Consider the following 20783-nt stretch of genomic DNA (forward strand, 5'->3'; position numbering starts at 1 on the left):
GAATGATAGCAGTGGTATTTAAAGGGAAGCCTGAGGCAACAGGTGGTAACTCTACAGTATTATACTTAGAATGGCATCATTACATATAAGGATCACCTAGGGAAAATATCTGGCAGATTTAAGGAAATACCCGACCCCCATAGTTCACATAGTTTGTGAACTTAGCTGCTAGATCCTTATGTTCTGAACTTAATGTGATCTGCAAGTTTTTATCTTGTACTGCTTGCTTCATTCCAGCTGCTGAGCTCTCTGAGAGGAACTTGTATAAACAATTCATGCTAATGCTTGTGTCAGCACTTGAAAGAGACAATGCATTCCACAATACTAGTTTTTAAGCGTAACTGTGAGAAAGTTTGTGTGCTTGAATAGAAAGGATGCACTTTTAAGTGAAAAGTTACATTGGCATGCCTTTTTCTTTTTTAGATGGGAGATATAATCCTTATCATATCTCTTTGGTAAGATGGCAGCCTGAAACGCATTGAAACATATGTTAGAATTCTGACAATCCCAGCAGCTTTCTGGCCCTGTGACATACAAAGATACATTTGTGCTGCAAATTGCAGATCATGATTTCAGTGCTCGAGAAATTATTAACTTGCCTCTTGAAACGTACTCTAGCAAGCTGTTACAGTCAATTAACTGTAGGTCAGGCACACTGAATGTGTTGCTCTTAAAATGCTTTATGCTGCCTAGAACTATTTTGGCTGGTTCTGTTCTATGAGTTTCTAATTTGCATACTCTATTTTTGTGTTGAAACCATAAAGTTTATAATCTATTAATTTTTCTTTCAGCACTGGTTGGACAACACAAAGAGTATTAAAAAACAAGTTAAAAGTAAGTGAAGTTTGTGTTTTTAAAAATTTGATTTACTTGAGTATTGACAAAGACTATGTTTCCCCAAAATATACTGTGGCAGTATGAAACTGTTCAGAGATCAATGTTGTAATGCCAAGTTTCTGGCATTACAACGGAAGTTTGACTCACATTATATTTACTACATGACGTATTGAAAGCTAATTCAGTGCAGGGGAAAAAAAGAAAAGAAAAAAGGTGCTCCAATTGTTTAAAGATTCTGTGGCACATTTCTTTTTGCACTTTCTGCCATATGAGTATTACTAAACTGTTGGTGGACTATATTTTAGTAATCTTTGCTTTGCTGACCTATTGTGATGTGTATTTGTATTTTTTCTGTGACTGATAATACATTGACTTTTTTTAAAAGGAACTGTTCTAGTAATGTAAATCAAAAGGGGGAAGAAACTTTGAAGATCTGGTATTACAGGTGACCTGAATCAGTGGGTGTTGAGGAGGTGCATGAGTAACATCATATTCCTGTTTTAGAATTTCTCTCATTGGAAGGAAATGAGGTGTGGAGTCTGCCGCAATAAAATGTTTAGCTAGCTATCTTCCTATGACACAAACTAACAACAGGAGGTACTCCCCAAAACGTAAGACTGCCTGGGCAGAGTTTATAAGGATTTGATTGGGGTACAAAGCTGAGATTGATGGGTTTCTCAGTTCATGGAATAGAGCCTTGTAATATTGGGATTAACCTAGATTTGTCTGTTCTTCTTGGCAAGACAAATCAACTTAAGGTAACGAGACTTGAGTTGGCTTCTGGTATACTGTATAAAACTACTACTGTTTGTTTAGCATTCTCTTTTTTGCTCTTGTGTTCAGTATTACAGAAGGGATTCCCACCCCCTTTGAATATATTTGATTAGTAAATATATTTACAAAATAATATCCTTGCTGTCAGTAACCTAATATATTCCATTTTGTAGTTGGTCCACCATACTGTCTGCATCTTCGTGTAAAGTTTTACTCTTCCGAGCCAAACAACCTACGCGAAGAGCTCACCAGGTACGTTGTATGCAGTGATACAAACTGGAGATCTCAAATCCAGTACAGGCAACGACCAATTTATGAGCGTCAATCACACACGCATGCACTGCACCAAACCTGGAAGCGACCCTAAAACATCACTAAAAGGGTGGGGAGGGGAGGGGCGGAACATTTTACGTGGGCCCCTCCAACGCGTGCAAGGGTTGAGAACATAGGGTCCTGTGCAAAACAAGGATTGCTTGCTTGTTTGCAGTTCATTTGCTTTTTGTGCTGTATTTGTCATACTAATCTGAATATGATTGTTGGTGGTCTCTCTCCCCCCCCCCTCCGTTCATATATGAATCAAAATTCCAATCCACCTGGTTGTATCTCACTACTGTAATGTCCCTGAATGACAAAATTGCAGAGAAGGCATTTGGGCAGAATCTCACATAAATTGTCACAGTTTCAAGATGTTCCATTCCCACAGTACAGTGAATAGGAGTTGCCAACACTTCAGGGAACTGGTAGTTCTTTGGTGCTGGGCGTTTTCCTTTCTTCTGTGAGTAATCGTTGTATCCAGTCCTTTTGCTCCGGCCTTTGCTGTAAATTTGGTCCTGATAGTCTTTACGAAATCATTAATGAAGTGCAGTTTTGAGGAAACACTGAAACTTTGATAGAAATATATTTAGATATATTTGGGAAATCCATCCATCCCCTTTCAGTACTGCACACTAGGAAATCAGAGAAAACAGAAACTTCAAATTGGATATTCTTTAATTAGAATTTCATTCTCTTGTAATGAAATATACTGCTCCATGTTTCCATCCGTGAAGTGAGAGAGAGCACAGTGCATTATCTCATAATTAAGTCTAGCTGCTGATATTTGCTGCTCTTCTCCAGTGCTGGAATTGTTCACAAACCGATGGATGTTTCTTGCTCTTTCCTCCTGAAATAGGTATTTATTTGTTCTTCAGCTAAAACAGGACATTTTGAGTGGCAAGTAAGTACTGTTGATAATTACGCTAAATGAAGAGGGCTTGTCTCTTATCAAATATGTGCAGGCAATTTAGGGTACAAATATAGAAGATGTGCATCTCAAAGGTGCTGAAAGTATTAGTAACTACTTACCATGTTTGTAGCAGTGAACATTAATATAGTTATGATTAGCCATTCTTTGCTCAGATTTAGTATTTAAAATTCCACGGTTGCATCTTAGAAATCTTCATAATTTTTTACCTTCTAAAGCAGTGGTTCTCAAAGGGTATGGCCCGGAGAACCACTGGCCTAAAGACTATGGTCAGGTTTCTGCAAGGATGTACAAGAGAGGAGGGAGGTGGTATGTTGAGAATGGGGATGTGCTGCTGTATGTGGTGCATAACCTGTGTGATGTCAATTATTAATGGTTCCTTTAATTCAAAAGCAGACTTTTTGGGACAGATTTGGTGTGGCATAATTGAAGAATATATTAATGATTCCCCAGTCCATATATTTGTAGGATCTAGGCTGACTTAGGCAAGCTTATTTGCTCCTTTAATGTAAACTGTACATTTCTGAAAATCCAAGTGCTATAGGAATATGTGCTTTAAGTTTATTTCTGAGTAACATGTCAAGTTCACTGAAATGGTTCACGACATCCGCCCCTTCCAGATCCTTGACCCATAATCATTTCCTCATATTGCCGTTAAGATTTGCTTGACATTCTTTTTTCCCCTCATTGCAGGTTGGAATGTCCATTTGAAACAGCTGTGCAGTTGTCAGCTTACATGTTACAAGGTGAGCTGCCTTAAGGGAACTGCCTTTGTGTGGGTGTACTGCTTGAGGTGCAGGACTGATTCAAATAAGACAAGTTTTCCTATACAGATAGCAAACCTTATGTAAACTGCTGGTCACATTAATTGCCAGGGATTCAGATAAATTACTGTACTTGAGCTATTTCTGGGCTTTTTCGCTTTACGGATATATTTCGTAGCCAGAGGATTATAACAGCTGATAGGGCTCAGTCATGTGAGGCTTATCATTAAGATCTTGGCTTTTTCTTGCTACTGTACAATCTAGCATGAGCGGGAAGTATGAGTGGAATCCTGGGGTGTGGACTACCTTACAGGCCTTGTGTAGGAAAAAGGGCAGGCGTGAGAAGAATTAACTTAAGTGAAATAATTATTTATCCATAGATGCCTCAGAGCTTTGGTTCCGTTCAGAAAAACACTGAGCCTCATATTGAGATTTGTTGGTTATTTTGGCAAAGCAAGCTCAGAATTCTGCACTTTGACCTCTTTACATTTGTACTTACTGAAAGAGCTGTCAGCTTGGAAGTGTTTATTAGTTTGCAACAGAAATTAACTGTTTTCTTGATTACCTTGCATGATTCTCTCTCTCTCTCTCTCTCTCTCTCTCTCTCTCTCTCTCTCTCTCTCTCTCTCTCTCTCTCTGTGTGTGTGTGTGTGTGTGTGTGTGTGCGCCTTTATGTCAACAAAATCCTAATTTCACTTTTAAGAGTAATTGCATTACAATGAGTTGTAGTTGCACAGCCTGTGCCTATTCTAAGACTTTAATACCTTTTTATATAGAAATAAGTTCAACTACATTCATTCAATGAAACCTCAAGTAAGTGTGTCTAGAATCATTACTGCAAGATCGTTACTGCAGAGCAGAAGGAATTTTCTGTGATTCTCATAGTTTTGATAGTAGATAACTGCATTGGAAGTAGATACTCATAAGTTCCTAAGCAGTGTTCAGTGGCTGTTAATCATGTATCAAATGTAGTTTTTAAAGTTATCTATATTTCCTGTGGGACTTAGAATCTTAGATAGTATTATAAAACAGTATGTTGCAAAAAAGGTACTTCCCCACACAAAAGGAGTGGGTGGTGCTGTGGTCTAAACCACTGAGCCTCTTGGGCTTGCTGATCAGAAGGTCAGCAGTTTGAATCCACGCAATGGTGGTGAGCTGCTGTTGCTGTGTCCTAGCTTCTACTAACCTAGCAGTTCTAAAGCATACCAGTGAGATAAATAGGTACTGTTGCGATAGGAAGATAAACATCAGGGTGTCCTGTTGCACCAGAAGCGGTTTAGTCATGCTGACCACATGACCCCATAGCTATGATACAAAAGGATATATATATATATATATATATATATATATATATATATATATATATATATATGAATGAATGATATTGATCATTTTTTTAATGTATGAGGCAGCGAGGAACGCAAAATATAGAGGTAGGAGTTAAGTTGTTTGACTTTCCTTTAGTGCAGCAGGTCTAATTAAAGGTAAGATGCAAGAATGTAAAATGCAGCTACTGACAACCATGGAAAATGAAGGCCTAGTGGATTATGATAGAAGAGGTACATTATACAACACAATGAAGTGTTGGTATTCATGTTTCTGTAGTGGTGGGATGCAGAGATCCAACTCTATGAAGAGGGCTGCAGCAAAGGCTTAAAGAGTTCATGCCTTGATCCCATTTTGACATAGATTCTGTTTATAAATGTGCATGACAGTAAATGTCTGATTCCAGGCTTTGATGACAGTGCCCAGTAGACTGCTGAGTAGATCCTATTTAAATTAGCTGGAGGTTAACTTAGCTTTGGAAGCAAGCAAGCATCAAGTAAATTATGGATTTAGAAACTTCCTTAACTTCAAGTTAAGTTTTAAGCTTCATGAAAATGTAGCTTAAAATATTTATTCAATAAGCTCAGTATTGTTCAAGACCCAAGAAATCTATTAAAATATTTACATAGCACAAAATTTGACAAACATGTTATATTATTCAGTGCTGCTTCTTACATTTCCAGCTGCTTCTTTTTACATTTTAAAAGAATGCATTGAAAGTTTCGTGTTTGTGATGGTTAAAAAAAGAAAGTGATCTCACCAAGCATCTGCAAGTCTGAGTATCTTTTTTAAAAAAAAGAGGAATGAAAGAAGTTGAATAACAATGCTAGTCCCCCTCCATACAGTTCCAGTAGTAAATGAAAATACTCTTCCATATAAGTTTTTGTTTGTGTCTGTAGTTCTTCCAAAGCTGATTTAAGATTCAGTTTTAACATACTAAGATTAAAATACTGATTTCCTATAAAATTGTAAATATTTAAATGGAGTTTTTATTATCTTTGCATAAATGTTCAGTGTGTCAATGAAATAAATGTCATTGTAGACACTTTGGATTTTGCCATTGCCAAATTTGCTTTTGCTAGAATTTTCTTGAAGTGTTCTTCTCTTTCCAGCTGAACTTGGTGACTATGACCCTGCTGAACACATCCCTGATATAGTTTCAGAGTTCAGGTTTGTGCCTGAGCAAACTGAAGACATGGAACTCGCCATTTTTGAGAAGTGGAAGGAATACAGGTAAAAAAAATCTCAAATGGTAAATTTCCACATTCATCCAATGCATACCATTGTATGCATTGCTTTCTTTTGCTGAGTGAAAGGGGACTCCTATGAATACCTTTCTGAGTGTGGTGTTGTATTTCTGTTGAGACAAACTAGAACATACTGTAATCTAAAAGCTGCCTTCATTTTCTGAGCAATCACAGCAAGCTACAAGACACATCTAAAACCAGGTAGTATCATCTGGACATTAGGGTATGCATTTTATGCATTCTACAGCCTTAGCACCTCTTGATGTTATTAATACAGCTCTGTAAGCTTCCACAGCTTAATTTAACAATTCAGTATTTTCTTAGCCCCTTGATTTCAAAACAAAACTCAAGTTGGCCATTATTAAAATTGAGTGGAGATCAGCACTATTTGGCTTGCTCTACATATATCAAGTTCCCCTTTTTTGTATTATTTCTGAAACCTCACTTTTTTATCAAGGCATGTTATTTTTAACTTCATGTGATTTTTGTGTTATATAAATCATTTCAGGGGGCAAACACCAGCTCAAGCAGAAACAAATTATTTGAACAAAGCAAAATGGCTGGAAATGTATGGAGTAGACATGCATATAGTCAAGGTAAGTTTATGGTTGTAGGATGTGCTTTTGGGAATGTTACTTTTAGTACTTTTGTAAACATAAAAATACCTAAACTTGCAGTCCTTGTAGCAATGAGTGGGATCAGGGGCATAGCGGGGTGGGGGCAATGGGAGCGGTCCGCCCCCGGTGCCACTAGCGCAGCAGGCTATACATCCGCTGTGTGCGAGCGGCAGCCCGTAAGGCCGCCGCACGCTAGCAGCAGTCCGTGTGGGCTGGCGTGCGGCGGCCTTACGGACTGCCGCTGGTGCATGGCAGCCCGTAAGGCTTCCGGGTGCTGCTCGCGCAGCAGCCTATATGGCCATCATGCGCCAGCAGCAGCCCATAAGGCCACTGTGCGCCAGTGGCACCCCGTACGGACTGCGCATGTGCGGCATCCCGCGTGGCGGTCCGTAAGGCTACGGGGTGCTGCTCGTGCGGCAGCCTATATGGCTGCTGTGTGCCAGTGGCAGCTCGTAATGTCGCCACGCACCAGTGGTACCCCATACGGACTGCGCATGTGCGGCACCCCGTACAGAGTGCGCACACATGGGATGCCACACATGCGCAGTCCGTACGGGGTGCCGCACAGGCACTGCACCGTGTACCGCCTGGGCTTGGTACGCCACTGAGTGGGATCTGCTTCTTATAATAGCCTAGTCTGCTTACCTATACAGGTTACTGAGGACAATTTAGTTAATACATATGTTGCTGAGCATCTGCCAGAAATGGCTATGATCTGAAGCTACTGCTTATATACCCAGCTGCTATAACAACAACCACATTTGTGAGCTCACCACAGGTGGGCTTCATGGCTGGGTGGGGACTTGAACCCTGGTCTCCCATGTCAAAGTCCAGCAATGGATCTCTAGACCAGACATGGTGAAGTTATTATCCCAGTGTATTTTGTAGCTAAGAAATGAATTGCACTGAAATTCTGAATCGTAATGTTAAACATATTCGGAATAAATATAAATCGTGGAAGTCTTGAGAGATGAGTGCTGAAAATAAACAGATTTAATATTGTTTGACTTAGGACCAGGCCTGATGTTAAGTAATTCTCAAGAATCCACAAATGATAAAGCATAAATGTAGCTTTCATTGTAGATTAATATAAGTGAAATGTTCTATGTAACTATGTCTGTTTCTAGATTTCATATCTGTCAACTTGGCTTGATCGAATCCTCAGAGTAGCAGACAGTGTCCTTATAAGCAGTGAAAATAATATCCAGAGATAAAATATTTAATAAAACAAAAAATAATAATAGAATAAATGCTTGGTGAGAAGCTTGTTAATAACATCTGTGATGTTATTTAATTTTGCTTCCCTGCAGGCCTTTAATTTTGCTGCAGTATCTTAACAGCAAATGAAAGTATGAAGTAACTTGTACCAGCATAAAGTCACATCTGTAGGAATATTCTAATCTAATTTGTATCCCTCTTAGGCAAGAGATGGAAATGATTATAGCCTCGGACTAACACCCACAGGAGTTCTTGTGTTTGAAGGAGAAACTAAGATTGGATTGTTCTTCTGGTAAACAGAATAATTTATAAAATAAATTATTTTAGAGTCTGCAGCCTAGCCCTAGGTTAGAATTTGTAAGTCTTGTATGCAAGCACGGTTCTATGTTGGCATTCTCTGTGATTTGCCATAACAGAGCTCTAGGTGTATTGTGAATGGGTGGAATGATTCTTGAAAATGGCTGTAACAGCTATTACTTTGGGCTTTTGAGAAATTAATGACTGTGTTAGGCTGTTTGTTTGTATGTAAAAAAAAGTGGTTTTCCTGAGGGTGCACATATATCTGGGTATGGGACATTTATTCAGTAGGATGAGTGTATACTTCTCATTCACTGGAAGGACCTAAGAAACTGGTCTACATGAAACAAGCATAAACATTCAAAATCAGAAAATTCAATTAGAATTTCCCTTTTAAAAAACTAATTTAACATTGACATTTGTGTTAAAGCACCCCATGGTTAAACTTGTAATTTTTAAATATTAATTTATAGCACAAGATAATAGCAGGTGTTTTTGGCGTTACATAGGTTTATGTAAAATATGCTTTTACTAGGTGCTGTATGAATTGTGGTGCAATTTCTGTAAAGTACATACATCTTTTATATTTTAACTTTTTCCCATTGCAGGCCAAAGATCACTAGGTTGGACTTCAGAAAGAATAAATTAACACTAGTGGTGGTTGAAGATGATGAACAGGTAGAAGGAAGTCTTTGTTCATCTTGCTTCTATTGTTGTGAGTTAGCTTAAGCATAAGTATCGTAGCCAAAATAAATTAAGGATGGTTGTGGATGATAACGTAAACATTTTTCCTATTGATTGTAATTGGCACTTAGTGAAAATTATTGTGTGAAAGTGAATAGTGACCTGTCATATTCTGAAGATATGTCCTTAAAATTTATTTTTCTACCCAAGAATGAATAGTGAGTAATTATTACAGATAGTTGAAACATTTACCTAATTGTTGAAACATAATACCATTTTAACACCAACAGGCATTGTTCATATTCTTGAAGTAACACAATGTTTCTTGATCTCCTCCACATACAGTATTAGTATACAGTACTTCTATTCTATTATTCCACCAAGTTACTCAGGCCAGCACTTGTTTGTTCATTTGCCACCCCCTCCAACTTTATCCTCATGACAGCCCCATGAGATAGTTTAGGCTGAAAGTTACTAGCCTAAGATCAATTACTCAGTGAGAGAATCATGGCTGAATGAGGATTTTAACCTGGCTACTTCTCCCAGACTAGGGTTCAGTATTATAATCACTAATAATACACTGGTTTTCAAAAGTGATCTTTAAGTTTCTACCAATAGTAATGTGAGGTTTCTTCCTCTTTGCATTTGATAAGGCATATTGCTTCAGAAGCAGCTCTACCGTTCTGTGTTTATATTTAATTATGGAGAAATTTGGCTGACTTTGTATTACTTCCAAGTAAAAATATGTTGGATTTTAAGCGCCTAATTAGTGTGTGTTGATTGATTGATTTGGTGGGGAAACACAGCCAGATGGGCAGGGTATAAATAATAAATTATTTTTATTATTAGTAGTAGTAGTAGTAGTAGTAGTAGTGAAGAGACTAGAAAACCAACCTAGGGGAAGGCAGCTTGTAAACACTGGTGCTCCAAGTCTTCTTTAAAAAGAAGTAAAAAATGGTTTTAATAAATAAATGGCAACTAGCTTGACCAAACCCCTTGGAAAATAGAAGTGCAATCTTTTCCTTTCTGTTCGTTCTTCTTGTCAGGCTATTCAAGTTGTTGAAAACCATTATTCTCCTCCCCACTCCCAATCCACAGTCAGCACAAAGTATAGCAGCTCCTATGTCAAGATGGCAATATATCACTCAGCAGAGTCACATGTGGCTTGGCACATGTCGCTTGACATTTTTAAAGAAGTAGTGAAGTTTTCCCTTTAAGTGACTAGCGCTGTATAGCATGTTTTATAATTGTACTGCTTTTTTCTGTCGTAATAACAAAAAATATAAACTGATCCTCTGCTATTTATATTTTATCTCTCTTGCTTATTCTGTGTCAAGGAAACAGGAAGAACCTGTTATATCAATAATGCTATTAAATACTGAGAGCACATTGTTCTCTTCAGTATTTTATAACATTGTTGGTTGAACTTACCTTTTGAGTTATGGGTTCTATGAATGTCTGCAATTTGTGACTGTAGCTGCGATAATCTGAAGGTAGCATTCATAGTAGTTTTCTAAACGCTCCTGTGGTGGTCCTTTTCCCCCTCTAAGGGCAAGGAGCAGGAACACACTTTTGTCTTTAGGCTGGATCACCCAAAGGCCTGCAAACATTTGTGGAAATGTGCAGTCGAGCATCATGCCTTCTTCCGCCTCCGTGGACCCGTCCAAAAAGGTTCCAGTCGGTCAAGCTTCATTCGGCTGGGGTCAAGGTTCAGATACAGGTCAGCAGTCTCTTTTGTTCAATACCTTCTTCCCTGACTTTTCCTCAGATAAGGCACAGGAAAGAAAGCTGGTCCATGGTTTTGTTTGTAGTGGTCACTACTCCAGATTCTTATTGGCATAAAGGAAAAGGATTGAAAGAGGCACTTAGCTCAGTCAAAATAGTCTGTAGGCATGGAAAATCTGCCGTGGGTTAAGCCTTTCTGCTGCTGTGTTCTGCGGAATACCAAAGCCAAACTTTTACCTTAGCCAAATCCAGAAAAGACTGAATTTCTATATCTCATGATTAGAGAAAGAAGCCTGAACTGTTTTTGCATGTGCTTATTAATTGGAAGATCCTTCCCTACTTTCCCTCCCCCATTTAGGAGATAAGGCATTAAAAAAATCTTAAACTGTGAGGCCATGAACAGATTGGTAGTCAGGGGAGTCAGTGTAATATTGGTGTCTTCAGATCTGATGATGGGCTCCTGTCAGCAGTCCAGCTGCTGCATTTTGAACCAATTAAGTTCCCAAATGCTTTTCAAAGGAAGCACGGTGTGGAACACATTACACAGTGATCTAAGATGGTTGTAACCAGTGGATGTGGAACTGTGGCCATTTCCCTTCTCCAGTAATTATAGCTGGCTCACCAGTTGAAACTGTTCAAAAGGGCTGCGTCAAAGAGCACTCCCATTCTACAAAACTGCTCTAGTAAGTTCTAGTGAATCCTTGAGTTTTCTCCGCCACATCTTTCTGCTGACTCTCACACAAAGTGTAGAGATGATTTAATAGAAGTGGGGGGAAAGTTTAGCTTCTACAAATGTAGATTTTTGTGGTAAAACTGATATTTTTGGCACAAAATATATACAGTTCCAGTAATTATGAACTGAGTGTACATGTGGACTATAGTTTTCATCCTATTCATGTTTCTTGTTTCATTCCATTTTTCATTGTCTCTGTTTTATACTATATCATCTGGTAATGATCATGTCTGTTTAGTATTATTATAGGATCTAATAGTACGTATATGACTGGCTTTAAATAAAACAAAAGCACATGAGAACTAAGTGTTTAGAAGAGCAAGGATAATTGGGTGCTGTCACTTATATCAACTTTTTGAATATAAATGTTTTCTCTTGTTCTTTCCACTTCAATCTAGTGGGAAAACAGAGTACCAGACAACAAAGACCAACAAAGCCAGAAGATCGGCATCTTTTGAAAGAAGGCCTAGCAAGCGATACTCAAGGAGAACGCTACAAATGAGAGGTAGTTTGACTCATTGGTAGGCGGTGCCACTCAACTTGATCCAAATTACTACTTTGACTTACACTAACAGAATACCTGATCCCCATGCTGTAGCCTAAACTGTTCTTGAAACTAAGAGGTGCTTAATAACTATTGTGGCATGACACTAGAGCCTGATGTTTCAGTATATCAAATCTACCCCCTTGAGTTCCTAGAGCCAGTGTCATACTTCTTTGAATCCTTGCTTGTTCTATCAACAGCATGCAATATTGTTAATGGGGCAATTGCCTGGACTTTTCTTCCTTGTCTTTCGACTTATCCATTGTATTTACTAGGACTGTGCAAGGCACCCGCAGTTCGGCTCAGGGCCCAATTGGTGATTCTGATCATGCTCAACCTGGGCTATGAGCTGAACTGGGGCCCTTTCATAGTTCTAATGTTTATTCAGCATTATCAACCCTAATGGACCATGTGTTTGGTGACAAGGGGACTCTCACCTGCATCATCTCCTTCTCTCCCCCACCTGTTGCTGCCTGAACACCCCTTCCCCTTTTGGCAATCCCAGATCGCTCCAGGTGAACCTAGGTTGCTTGGGGCTGCTTCAACCCAATCTAGACAAATCATGGATCTGCCAGAATCTGTTTGGAATCTTGGATTTGTCTGGTCTGGATGCAAGGCCCTAGTATTTAGTGGAAGTGCCTGTGAAAGGTGGTAAAGCTGCATGATAGGTAACCCTACAAATAGTATATACCTATTTCCCCCGCACATTCTAAGTTTTAGTCTGTTTTAAAGTGTGTCCCTAACATTTTGCACAAGTACTATATCTTTGAAAAAAAGAATGCAAGCTTTTTGATATTGTGTAATTGATATATTGGACAATTTCTGTGTTTTATTACAGGAAACACTCATAAATCTGAAGAAACTAGGTAAGAGGACCTGTCAGCATTGGGCTTCCACAGTAAAGATTTATTCTATAAATATGTCTTGGCCATCCGTATAGGATTATCAGGAATATGTTCTGATAATATATTAAATGCCCATTTCCTGTTGCTTACGTATTTTTTCATGAATTAGACACCATTCAAATTAAACAGTAAATCTCATGCAAGGCAGAGGGCTTAAAAGCTCTTTCTATGCCACATTTTCCTGCCATGGAAAGAGTTTTGTAAGCTCTGCCTTGCTTACTAGGCTCTGGGAAGGTCTTGCACAGACTCTGGAGGTCTCACAAGATCTCGGGATAACCCTCCAAGATTTCCCAGGAGTCCGCAACCTCCCAGTACCCAGTATGCAAAGCCTGTTCGGTCTGCTGGCTTTGGAAAGATAGGGATGGTCACACTGGGCTTGTTCTGACTATACACAATTTTGGCTTCACATGCTACCCCCCCCCCCCAGAGTGTAACCCCTACACAAGATGCGATCCTACTGTACCCCTTTTCTTAGTTAGTGAAAGAGGTAGGTAGGCTACCATGCCATCCTCCCTCTACTTATTTTTAATGATGGTATTAGAATATCATGGTATGTTCACCCTAGAGCTAATCAATTCTATGTTTGACTATGCATGCTAATTAACATTGCTGATTAAAATTGATTTTAAAAGATGCATGTCATTTCACTGAAAGTTATTAGATCAGCAGTGAATATTTTGCTGTTGTTGAAAGAAGTGCTCTTTCATACCTGCTTTTTATGGTGTGGTGTTTGACTTAACAGATCTGTGCAAGTTAGTTTCATGTGGAAACCACAACAACCACGCCTTGATGGAACTGGAAACATACACAGATAAGATAAATTAATGTGTTTTGGTTCCAGGCATCAGGGCTCAGTATTTCACTCTTACTAGTTGAAAATTTGGCTTTGATTTATTGCACTCCTACCCCTGTTCATGTAGCTTGATAAGATTTGCCTTGACAAGATTTGCCTACCAGAACTTCATATGGATTATGATGGCTTAGGTAAAAGTCCAGCATATGTGTGAGATCTTAGTGTGAAACAGTCAAAGTAAGGACTGCTTTGGAGTCAAGTGATGCATACAAATGCAAATACAGTAAATGCTGGTTTGGCCTCAGTTTTATTTATTTTTTAATGTCCCTGTTGCTGATCCTACTTGGCAGACCCAGATAAGCCTTAAAACCCTAACAGATTGATCTTTGATAAATTAACTTTAAACTATTGGTTTTTTTCCCATTTCAGCCTTCCAAATAATGTTTTCAGCCAAAATAATGGATCACAGCAAGTAAGTTTGTCTAATCTGTTTACTTAACATTTTTCTAAGTCTTTGTGTCAAAAGTAAACTAATCTCAAATGCAGTCGCCTTGACTTCAGAATTTAGAAGCTGTAGTAAATGGAAAGTTGGATCATTTGGTTCGCTTGGCCATAAAGGTTTAAGCTAATATGAAAATTTACAAACCAAAGTAGAAAACCTTGTGTTCTCATTTTCATGGCTTTGAAAAAACAACAACACTGAAGGCAAAACTATATTTTTGCTTTGTATTTTGTCTTTCAAGAACTGGAGTGCAATGCCCGCCCTACCCTCTGTTACAGCAGTTCCTTCTGGGCCAGTCTTAGTTGAAATAGAAAATCTCCCACGGAGTCCTGGGACCAGCCAGCAAGACAAGAAATGGTGAGTTACTCTGGTCTCACTTTGCTCTGATTTGGAAATGATGAGCTATTGGTCATTTCACATACCTTTCCTGCAACTGATATTGTTCATATTTGTGTCTTCTAAGAAGAATATATTTTTGTGGGGGTCATGGAACAACCCATTGTTCTTTTCAGCCTAATTTGGATACTTTGTCAATTCATAATTTGCAATCCCAGTGTTGCTGGGTAGCACCTTGCTATTGTGGACCCTCACTATGTGCTTCTGCAGTGAAGTGGATTGAATGAGTTGTCCATCCACACCTTTCATCCAGGATTGTGCTCTAAGTTCTGGCCAGATGAGAAAAGCCATACTTTTCATTACTGCAGGCTTTTCTTCAAAAAAATTACAAAACCATCAAGCTTCACAGCTGCAGGTTTGTTTGTTTTTTGGTGGGTTTTTGTGTGGTGTTTTTTTTTTTTTTTTGCAGTGACCAGATGGGGTTCACTTTAAAAAACGGAAATGGTTGCAAATAAGAGCTTATATTTCATTTAAATTCCTTTTCCTGGTGGTCCAAGCTCTGGCTATCCATCAAGATAAGACCATATTACTTAGCTTCCAGCCCCATTCTGGCTCGAAAATATTTTTTGCTTCAAAGGGGACAATTTAATCTTGGAGAAAAACTTTTAATTCTCTCAGACACTTTGAAAAACTGCAGCATTACAATGCCGTAGACTTAAAATTTATCTTAGGCTGTTCTATCCATGCAGTGAACCTTTGACATGTGATCATAATCTGATTTGTTTTGCTTTTGTACAACTTATTTATTTGATCTCATTTAATTTGTATGCTATTTAATTGTAAAGAAACATACTTCGAAGTGGTTATAAGAGTGATACAGCAAGTATCGCTAATGTGTGGTCCTAATTGTTCAAATGTATTTGTCTTTTATGAAAACTTTGCTAATTGTATCTGTTGACTTAAAAATGCTCTTGACTTTGGCTTTATATCTTGAAGCTGTTCTGAGCTGTGATCAAAAACATAATCAAAAGGTGCTTTCTCTTTTTTCTTGCCCTTGATTTATCCAGTGTCTGAAATTGGAGGTTTTTCTCTTGAGCTCTTGGTTGCTCTGTCAGTTTCTTCCTTCCCACTGGTGATTGTAAGGTGGTGATACTTTATTTTTTAAATTCTGTTTTGCCTTATTGGTATGATGGCCTGTCTTGCATAAGCTCAGTATAACTGCTGTACACATGCTTTTTGGTAACATTCTTGTGTGTGCCCTTTAGACTCCAGCTCCAAACAGCTCTGACTATGCTTAAACAGCCTCCTAACGATTTATTAAGGAGTTGTCGCTTCTAAGAATATAAATGGTGTATTTAGAAATGTGCACAGCTGTGATTGTGCTATGAATTGTAGAACCTGGAAAACTTCAATTTGCTCCCCTTCTCCTTCTAAAATGGGTGGGGAGTTGTGGACCTCCAGATGATGTTAAACTCAAAATCCTATTAGCCCAAGCTGGTACAGCCAGTGATCAGGGATGATGGGAGTTGCAGTCTAGCAGCATATTGCTCAATAGGTTTTCCCTTTTTTATACCCAGTACAATTGCAAAGAAAAATAAGTGTGCGGTGACTTCTATTAAGGCTATTTCTATATGTAGTTTCCTACATTAATATTAATTAAAATTTCAAAGTGTGTATAATCACATATTGTATATACACATCTCTTCCACTGAGAGAAACATTTGCCAATTTGGCTTCCCACCACAAGAACATGCTGTAAAATAGGCAAAAATGAGTACAATATCAATAGGGTGGTCAGATACAAAAGACAGCAGAGTGTCTGCACTTTTAATAGCTGTGTAAAAGAAGGAATTAATTATAGCAGGTGCAGCTTGGTTGCCCTAGATATGCATATGGGCTACACACTCCTATACCATTTTGGAAGTTGCTGTTATGAGCTACAGAAAGCTTAATAGATAAAGGGTTGTTTTTCACCATAGTTCCTGTTCCATCAACCCGTGGATATTACAGCTTTTCCATCCATGTGTTGCAGTGGTCCAGACCTTAGTGGCACAAGAACATTAAACATTAAATGCTCATTTTTGGCTTACTGCTCATAGTAAACCATGAGTGATGGTTCTTGCACAGCACTAAGCCAACATCTGGTTTTGTTTAATGGTGGGAACAGCACAGCAGCAGTGGGAGAGGAGTAAGATGGGCACTCATGAGAAGCCTGCCCCAGTATGCTGCTTGTTCACATTAAACAGGTGTTTGTTTCTAACTATGATTTAATGTTATACATGAACTCGGCATGTATGTATGCATTTTAACAGGTTGTGCTGCTATTCTCAGGGGTCAGGGGAAGGGAAAGCAGTAAAGAATTGTTTGGAGCTGTATGGTCAATCAAGTGTGTTGCGTTCAGTCTGAAGTTTGGAATGAGATTAAGCTGGATGCATTGATGGAATGTGTGTCTCTGCTTGGAGGAGAGCGACTTGAATGTCTCGATGCTGCCTATGGGGCTTTCCTGCATCAACCTCTTATCCCTTTTAATTGGTCTGGTCCCACAGCTTGGCTTTGGTCTTGCTCCTTTCACTTCATGAGCCTTCTTTAGAGAATTTTTATTTAAGCTCAAAATTGTTAGAACTATGGTGCGTTGAACTTTTTAATTTGGTAAAGGATTTGGTAAAGGGATGGTTCTTCGCATGTATGGAAATGTGACTGTGTTTCATTATGTCATTTTAAGACATAATTTATGCTGCAGTGCTGACACTGCCACTCAAAAGGATAAGCAATGCAGCACCATTCAGAGAGTTTACTATGAGTTCACATTTTTTTATTGTGGAGGTTCCTAACCTATTGATTGTGAAAACAAGGATATTCAGTGTAAACGCCAAAGTTAGGTTTGCACTTAGGTTTTACAGGATTATCAAGGTTAATTCCCGATTATAAGACACTATTGAAATCTTGCTCTGTGTTTAAGGGGCGAATGAGGAGCCAGTATCTTCTCAAATTCACATTCAATTTCAAACGTGTTCTGTTGCTGCCTTGATAGTGGAACGAAGCAGGTGTGGAGCTAGGATGTCACTTGCAGGTGATCTGTTTTCAGGGATTACCAGCTCCCATGTTTCTGTACATGAGAGCAAAGAACAGGGCCATTTTGAGCAGACCTGCCCAGATGTTCCAAGTTCCACTCCTACACTCCAATGTCTAGGCTAACAGTGTGAAACACCTGCAGGGCCTTGTATATGCAAAGACTTCCATAAACTCTGGAACCCTGAAAATTATTACTGGCAGCCATTATGATGAGCTGTTCATAAAATAAAGGTGGTGTTTGAATTCATGCGGCAATGAACCAGATCCTCAACATAAGAAACAGGAGTTGATTTGATTTGAAATTGCTTCTAAAGAAGGCTTCTTTGCATTGGCTTGGTATCTTGCATGCTTTTCAAATCTCCTTTACTCTAATGTGCATGTTCTTCCTGCGATGCTGCTTGATTGCATAGTGATGTGATTTTAGTGGAACATTACAACAGACAGAACTGTCACACTGTATTTTCCAAAATGGAAAAGTTGATCAGTAGCGGTCTCACAACCATACTGATAAGCTTCCCCCCCCCCCCCGTCTTCATTGGATCATTATTGTACTGTCAGTAGAACTACAGGCTTTAGGGCACAAGCTTTGAATATGGTTAAATATTCAGCACACACATATACATGCGTACACCCACACACTCCAAACCCAGCCAAAGACTACCAGATAGTCAAACTATTTAAGAAAAAACCCTCAGAAAGCTCCCCTCGTGTATACAGTAGCACCAAACATGGCATGGTACTGTTGAAAATAATAGTTATGACTGTTACTAATTATTAGATTGAAGGATTTAAGAATTATAAAAGTCTTGTTCAGTTGAGTTGCCTTCCTTAGCTGGATTTGGCAGCAACACTCAATTCAATCAAGTGTTCTGATCAAATTTTAGTAGGAGTAAGTGTGGGAGACAGGAAGCCAAGCAAAGGTTTTTACTGATCTCCTGCATTCTCAGGCAGTTTCCTGGTCAAAACCCCCATAGGCATTATCTCTTGCTGTCATCCAAAATGGGCCTTCCTAAGTTTTCTTTGAACACACTAAGCTTTTGGGAAGTGCTTCATTCCATTTTAAAATCAGTGGTTATGCCAATAGGTAGGTGTAGAAGTTCAGATCTATAGATGCATTAATGCAGTTAATTTTAAAATACTTATTATTAGGAAATTTGGAATTCAGAACATAAAAGAATGTGATTCTGAATCCAGCTAAAAACAAACTTCCCTTGATGTGTAATATTAAGGAACCAAGTGTCCAAGGTATCTTCAATATGGAGCAACTCTAGCTAAGCTCATGGGCATTAATTAGCAGTAGAGCGGAGGAGGAAAAGCTAGCCCTTCCTCTTTCTGAAGCGCTAAAGATTTTCTGTCATAACAGGATGGTTTTCCAAGGCCATGCACTAATCGGAACTGGGCAAGTCCAGGACAGCTTCATTCATTAACACATTGTGTCTGTGTTAATGCTGAAAATTGCACACATCCAAGAAGATTGATTTTGCAATTTCCTAAAATGAAATTTGGGCACAGAAAAATGGCAGAAGCCATGCCAAGCAAGCAGGATCCAGATCAGTTAATTCTGAATAACATGTGCATGAAATACTTTTAATCTTGTTTTTCCCTGGCCATGTTCGCATGTCATGTTAAACCATGGTTTAAGCATTATGTGGATAAGCCTTCCTGAGCTCAGAGTGTCAGGCTTCTGCATTTTCCCTCTCCCTTCACTTGTGCAGTAAGGATGAGGACTTCTGCTATGTTATCTTTTCTGCTTACCATTGCATATGAACCAGATGTCCTGGTTTAAAACAGATAATACAGTAATTAGTTACACAGGCAAACTTCATAATCCATGGTTTAAAGTTGGCTTGTTCAGAAACTAATCATGCGAACTGGGCCACAGTGTTTATGGTGAGCTTCTTCATCATTCTTCTTTACTTCAGACTCAAAAACTATTTTCTGATAGGTCAAAGTAGTCCTCCTGTTAAGAATAGTATGTTTGTCCTAAACGTTTAACAGTGTCATTTAAATCCTTTAACGCTGCTGTGCCTATCAGGTATTTTGCTCAAAGAAGGAATATAGTGTTAAGTCTGCACATTTAGGCAAATTTATAGCCATTCATATTATAGTAAGCCATAGGGGCAGAACATGATAAGCCAGTGGGCTGGATAGGTATCCACATTCATTTCTAATTTCATTTTCTGAATGGAGGAGATGCCATATGAAAAAGTGGGGGAGTATTCAAATTAACAGTTGCATTGGTCACTCTGAAACCAGCATGACCTCGTAGCAGCGGTGGAGGGTTTGACTTGACAGTCCACAGTTTCATTTCATTAAACTGTATTTGTAAGCTCCCACACATTGTGCTTGCTGTTAAACAAGTTTGTTCTTGGTAGTCTGCCACTTCCTCAGCTGCCTCTGCTCCTTCCATTCTCTCTCCTCATTTGTGTCTAGATACTAACTGTGCCTCATCCCATTCCCCAAACCAATCCAGGCCCCATGATGCTGGTGACTGCTGTCAACGTGGTGGAAGTGCATGGAACGCGTGGTCCCCACCCTCGGCCCACTCAGTGGATAGACACCACTACAGTGACTTTGTCCGTGACCGCAATGTGAAGAATGCAGGAATGTACAGACAGGCTTTTGGTTCTGGTGTCCAAACCTCCGTGACTGACCTGTAGGACTTTTGACCTTTAGGAAGCCTTGATTGTTCCCTGTGTCACCCTGGAACATTAATGCTTTGAAGGACAGGAGAAAGACATCTTTTTAAAATAATTAACCCATGTGCTGAAACACCTGAATATGAAGGAATAGCTTTCTAGGCATTTCTCTTGCCACTTAAGAGAAAATACCTTAAGTTTTTTCTTAGTGGAAGAAAGGTTTAAATAGCTTCCTTGGTTGTAACAAAGCTGCATATTCTACCCATAGAAACTCTATTTTGTTCTCAAAATGTTTTAAGTAAGCATAGCTACCATGAGCACATAATTGTGCTTGACATGATCTTTTAACTGTTTTATATTTTTAAAAAACAGAGGAGATGGCAACTGGCAGGTGAAGGCTGCTCCTTTTTAGTTCTTCTGCACTTTTAATAATGTGCCTAACTGGATATTAAATAGAATTATACTTTTTATATTTAAAATAAAAAGCTTTTAAGGAGACCTGAAGGACCTCTAAGTAGGTTGTCTGA

General features: G+C 38.9%; 1 protein-coding gene across 2 annotated transcripts in view; it reads left to right on the forward strand.

Annotated features, from left to right (window-relative positions):
* Positions 1-20282, forward strand: part of EPB41L5 (erythrocyte membrane protein band 4.1 like 5) — a 35021-nt gene extending 14739 nt beyond the window's left edge. Inside the window, exons 4-17 of one of the 2 annotated variants that reach the window (XM_035128667.2) lie at positions 792-834; positions 1785-1863; positions 2783-2827; positions 3548-3600; positions 6057-6177; positions 6700-6787; positions 8230-8318; positions 8932-9001; positions 10558-10727; positions 11864-11970; positions 12848-12875; positions 14137-14179; positions 14451-14566; positions 20091-20282. In XM_035128667.2, coding sequence (XP_034984558.1) covers positions 792-834; positions 1785-1863; positions 2783-2827; positions 3548-3600; positions 6057-6177; positions 6700-6787; positions 8230-8318; positions 8932-9001; positions 10558-10727; positions 11864-11970; positions 12848-12875; positions 14137-14179; positions 14451-14566; positions 20091-20277 — 1239 coding nt within the window. In that variant the 3' untranslated portion in view covers positions 20278-20282. Of the gene's footprint in view, positions 1-791; positions 835-1784; positions 1864-2782; positions 2828-3547; positions 3601-6056; positions 6178-6699; positions 6788-8229; positions 8319-8931; positions 9002-10557; positions 10728-11863; positions 11971-12847; positions 12876-14136; positions 14180-14450; positions 14567-15612 lie in introns of both variants that reach the window. The other variant, XM_035128676.2, reaches the window with a different exon arrangement.
* Positions 20283-20783: the final 501 nt, after the last annotated feature.

Source organism: Zootoca vivipara, chromosome 1 (genome assembly GCF_963506605.1).
Source record: "Zootoca vivipara chromosome 1, rZooViv1.1, whole genome shotgun sequence".
In the NCBI taxonomy this organism is placed as follows: domain Eukaryota; kingdom Metazoa; phylum Chordata; class Lepidosauria; order Squamata; family Lacertidae; genus Zootoca; species Zootoca vivipara.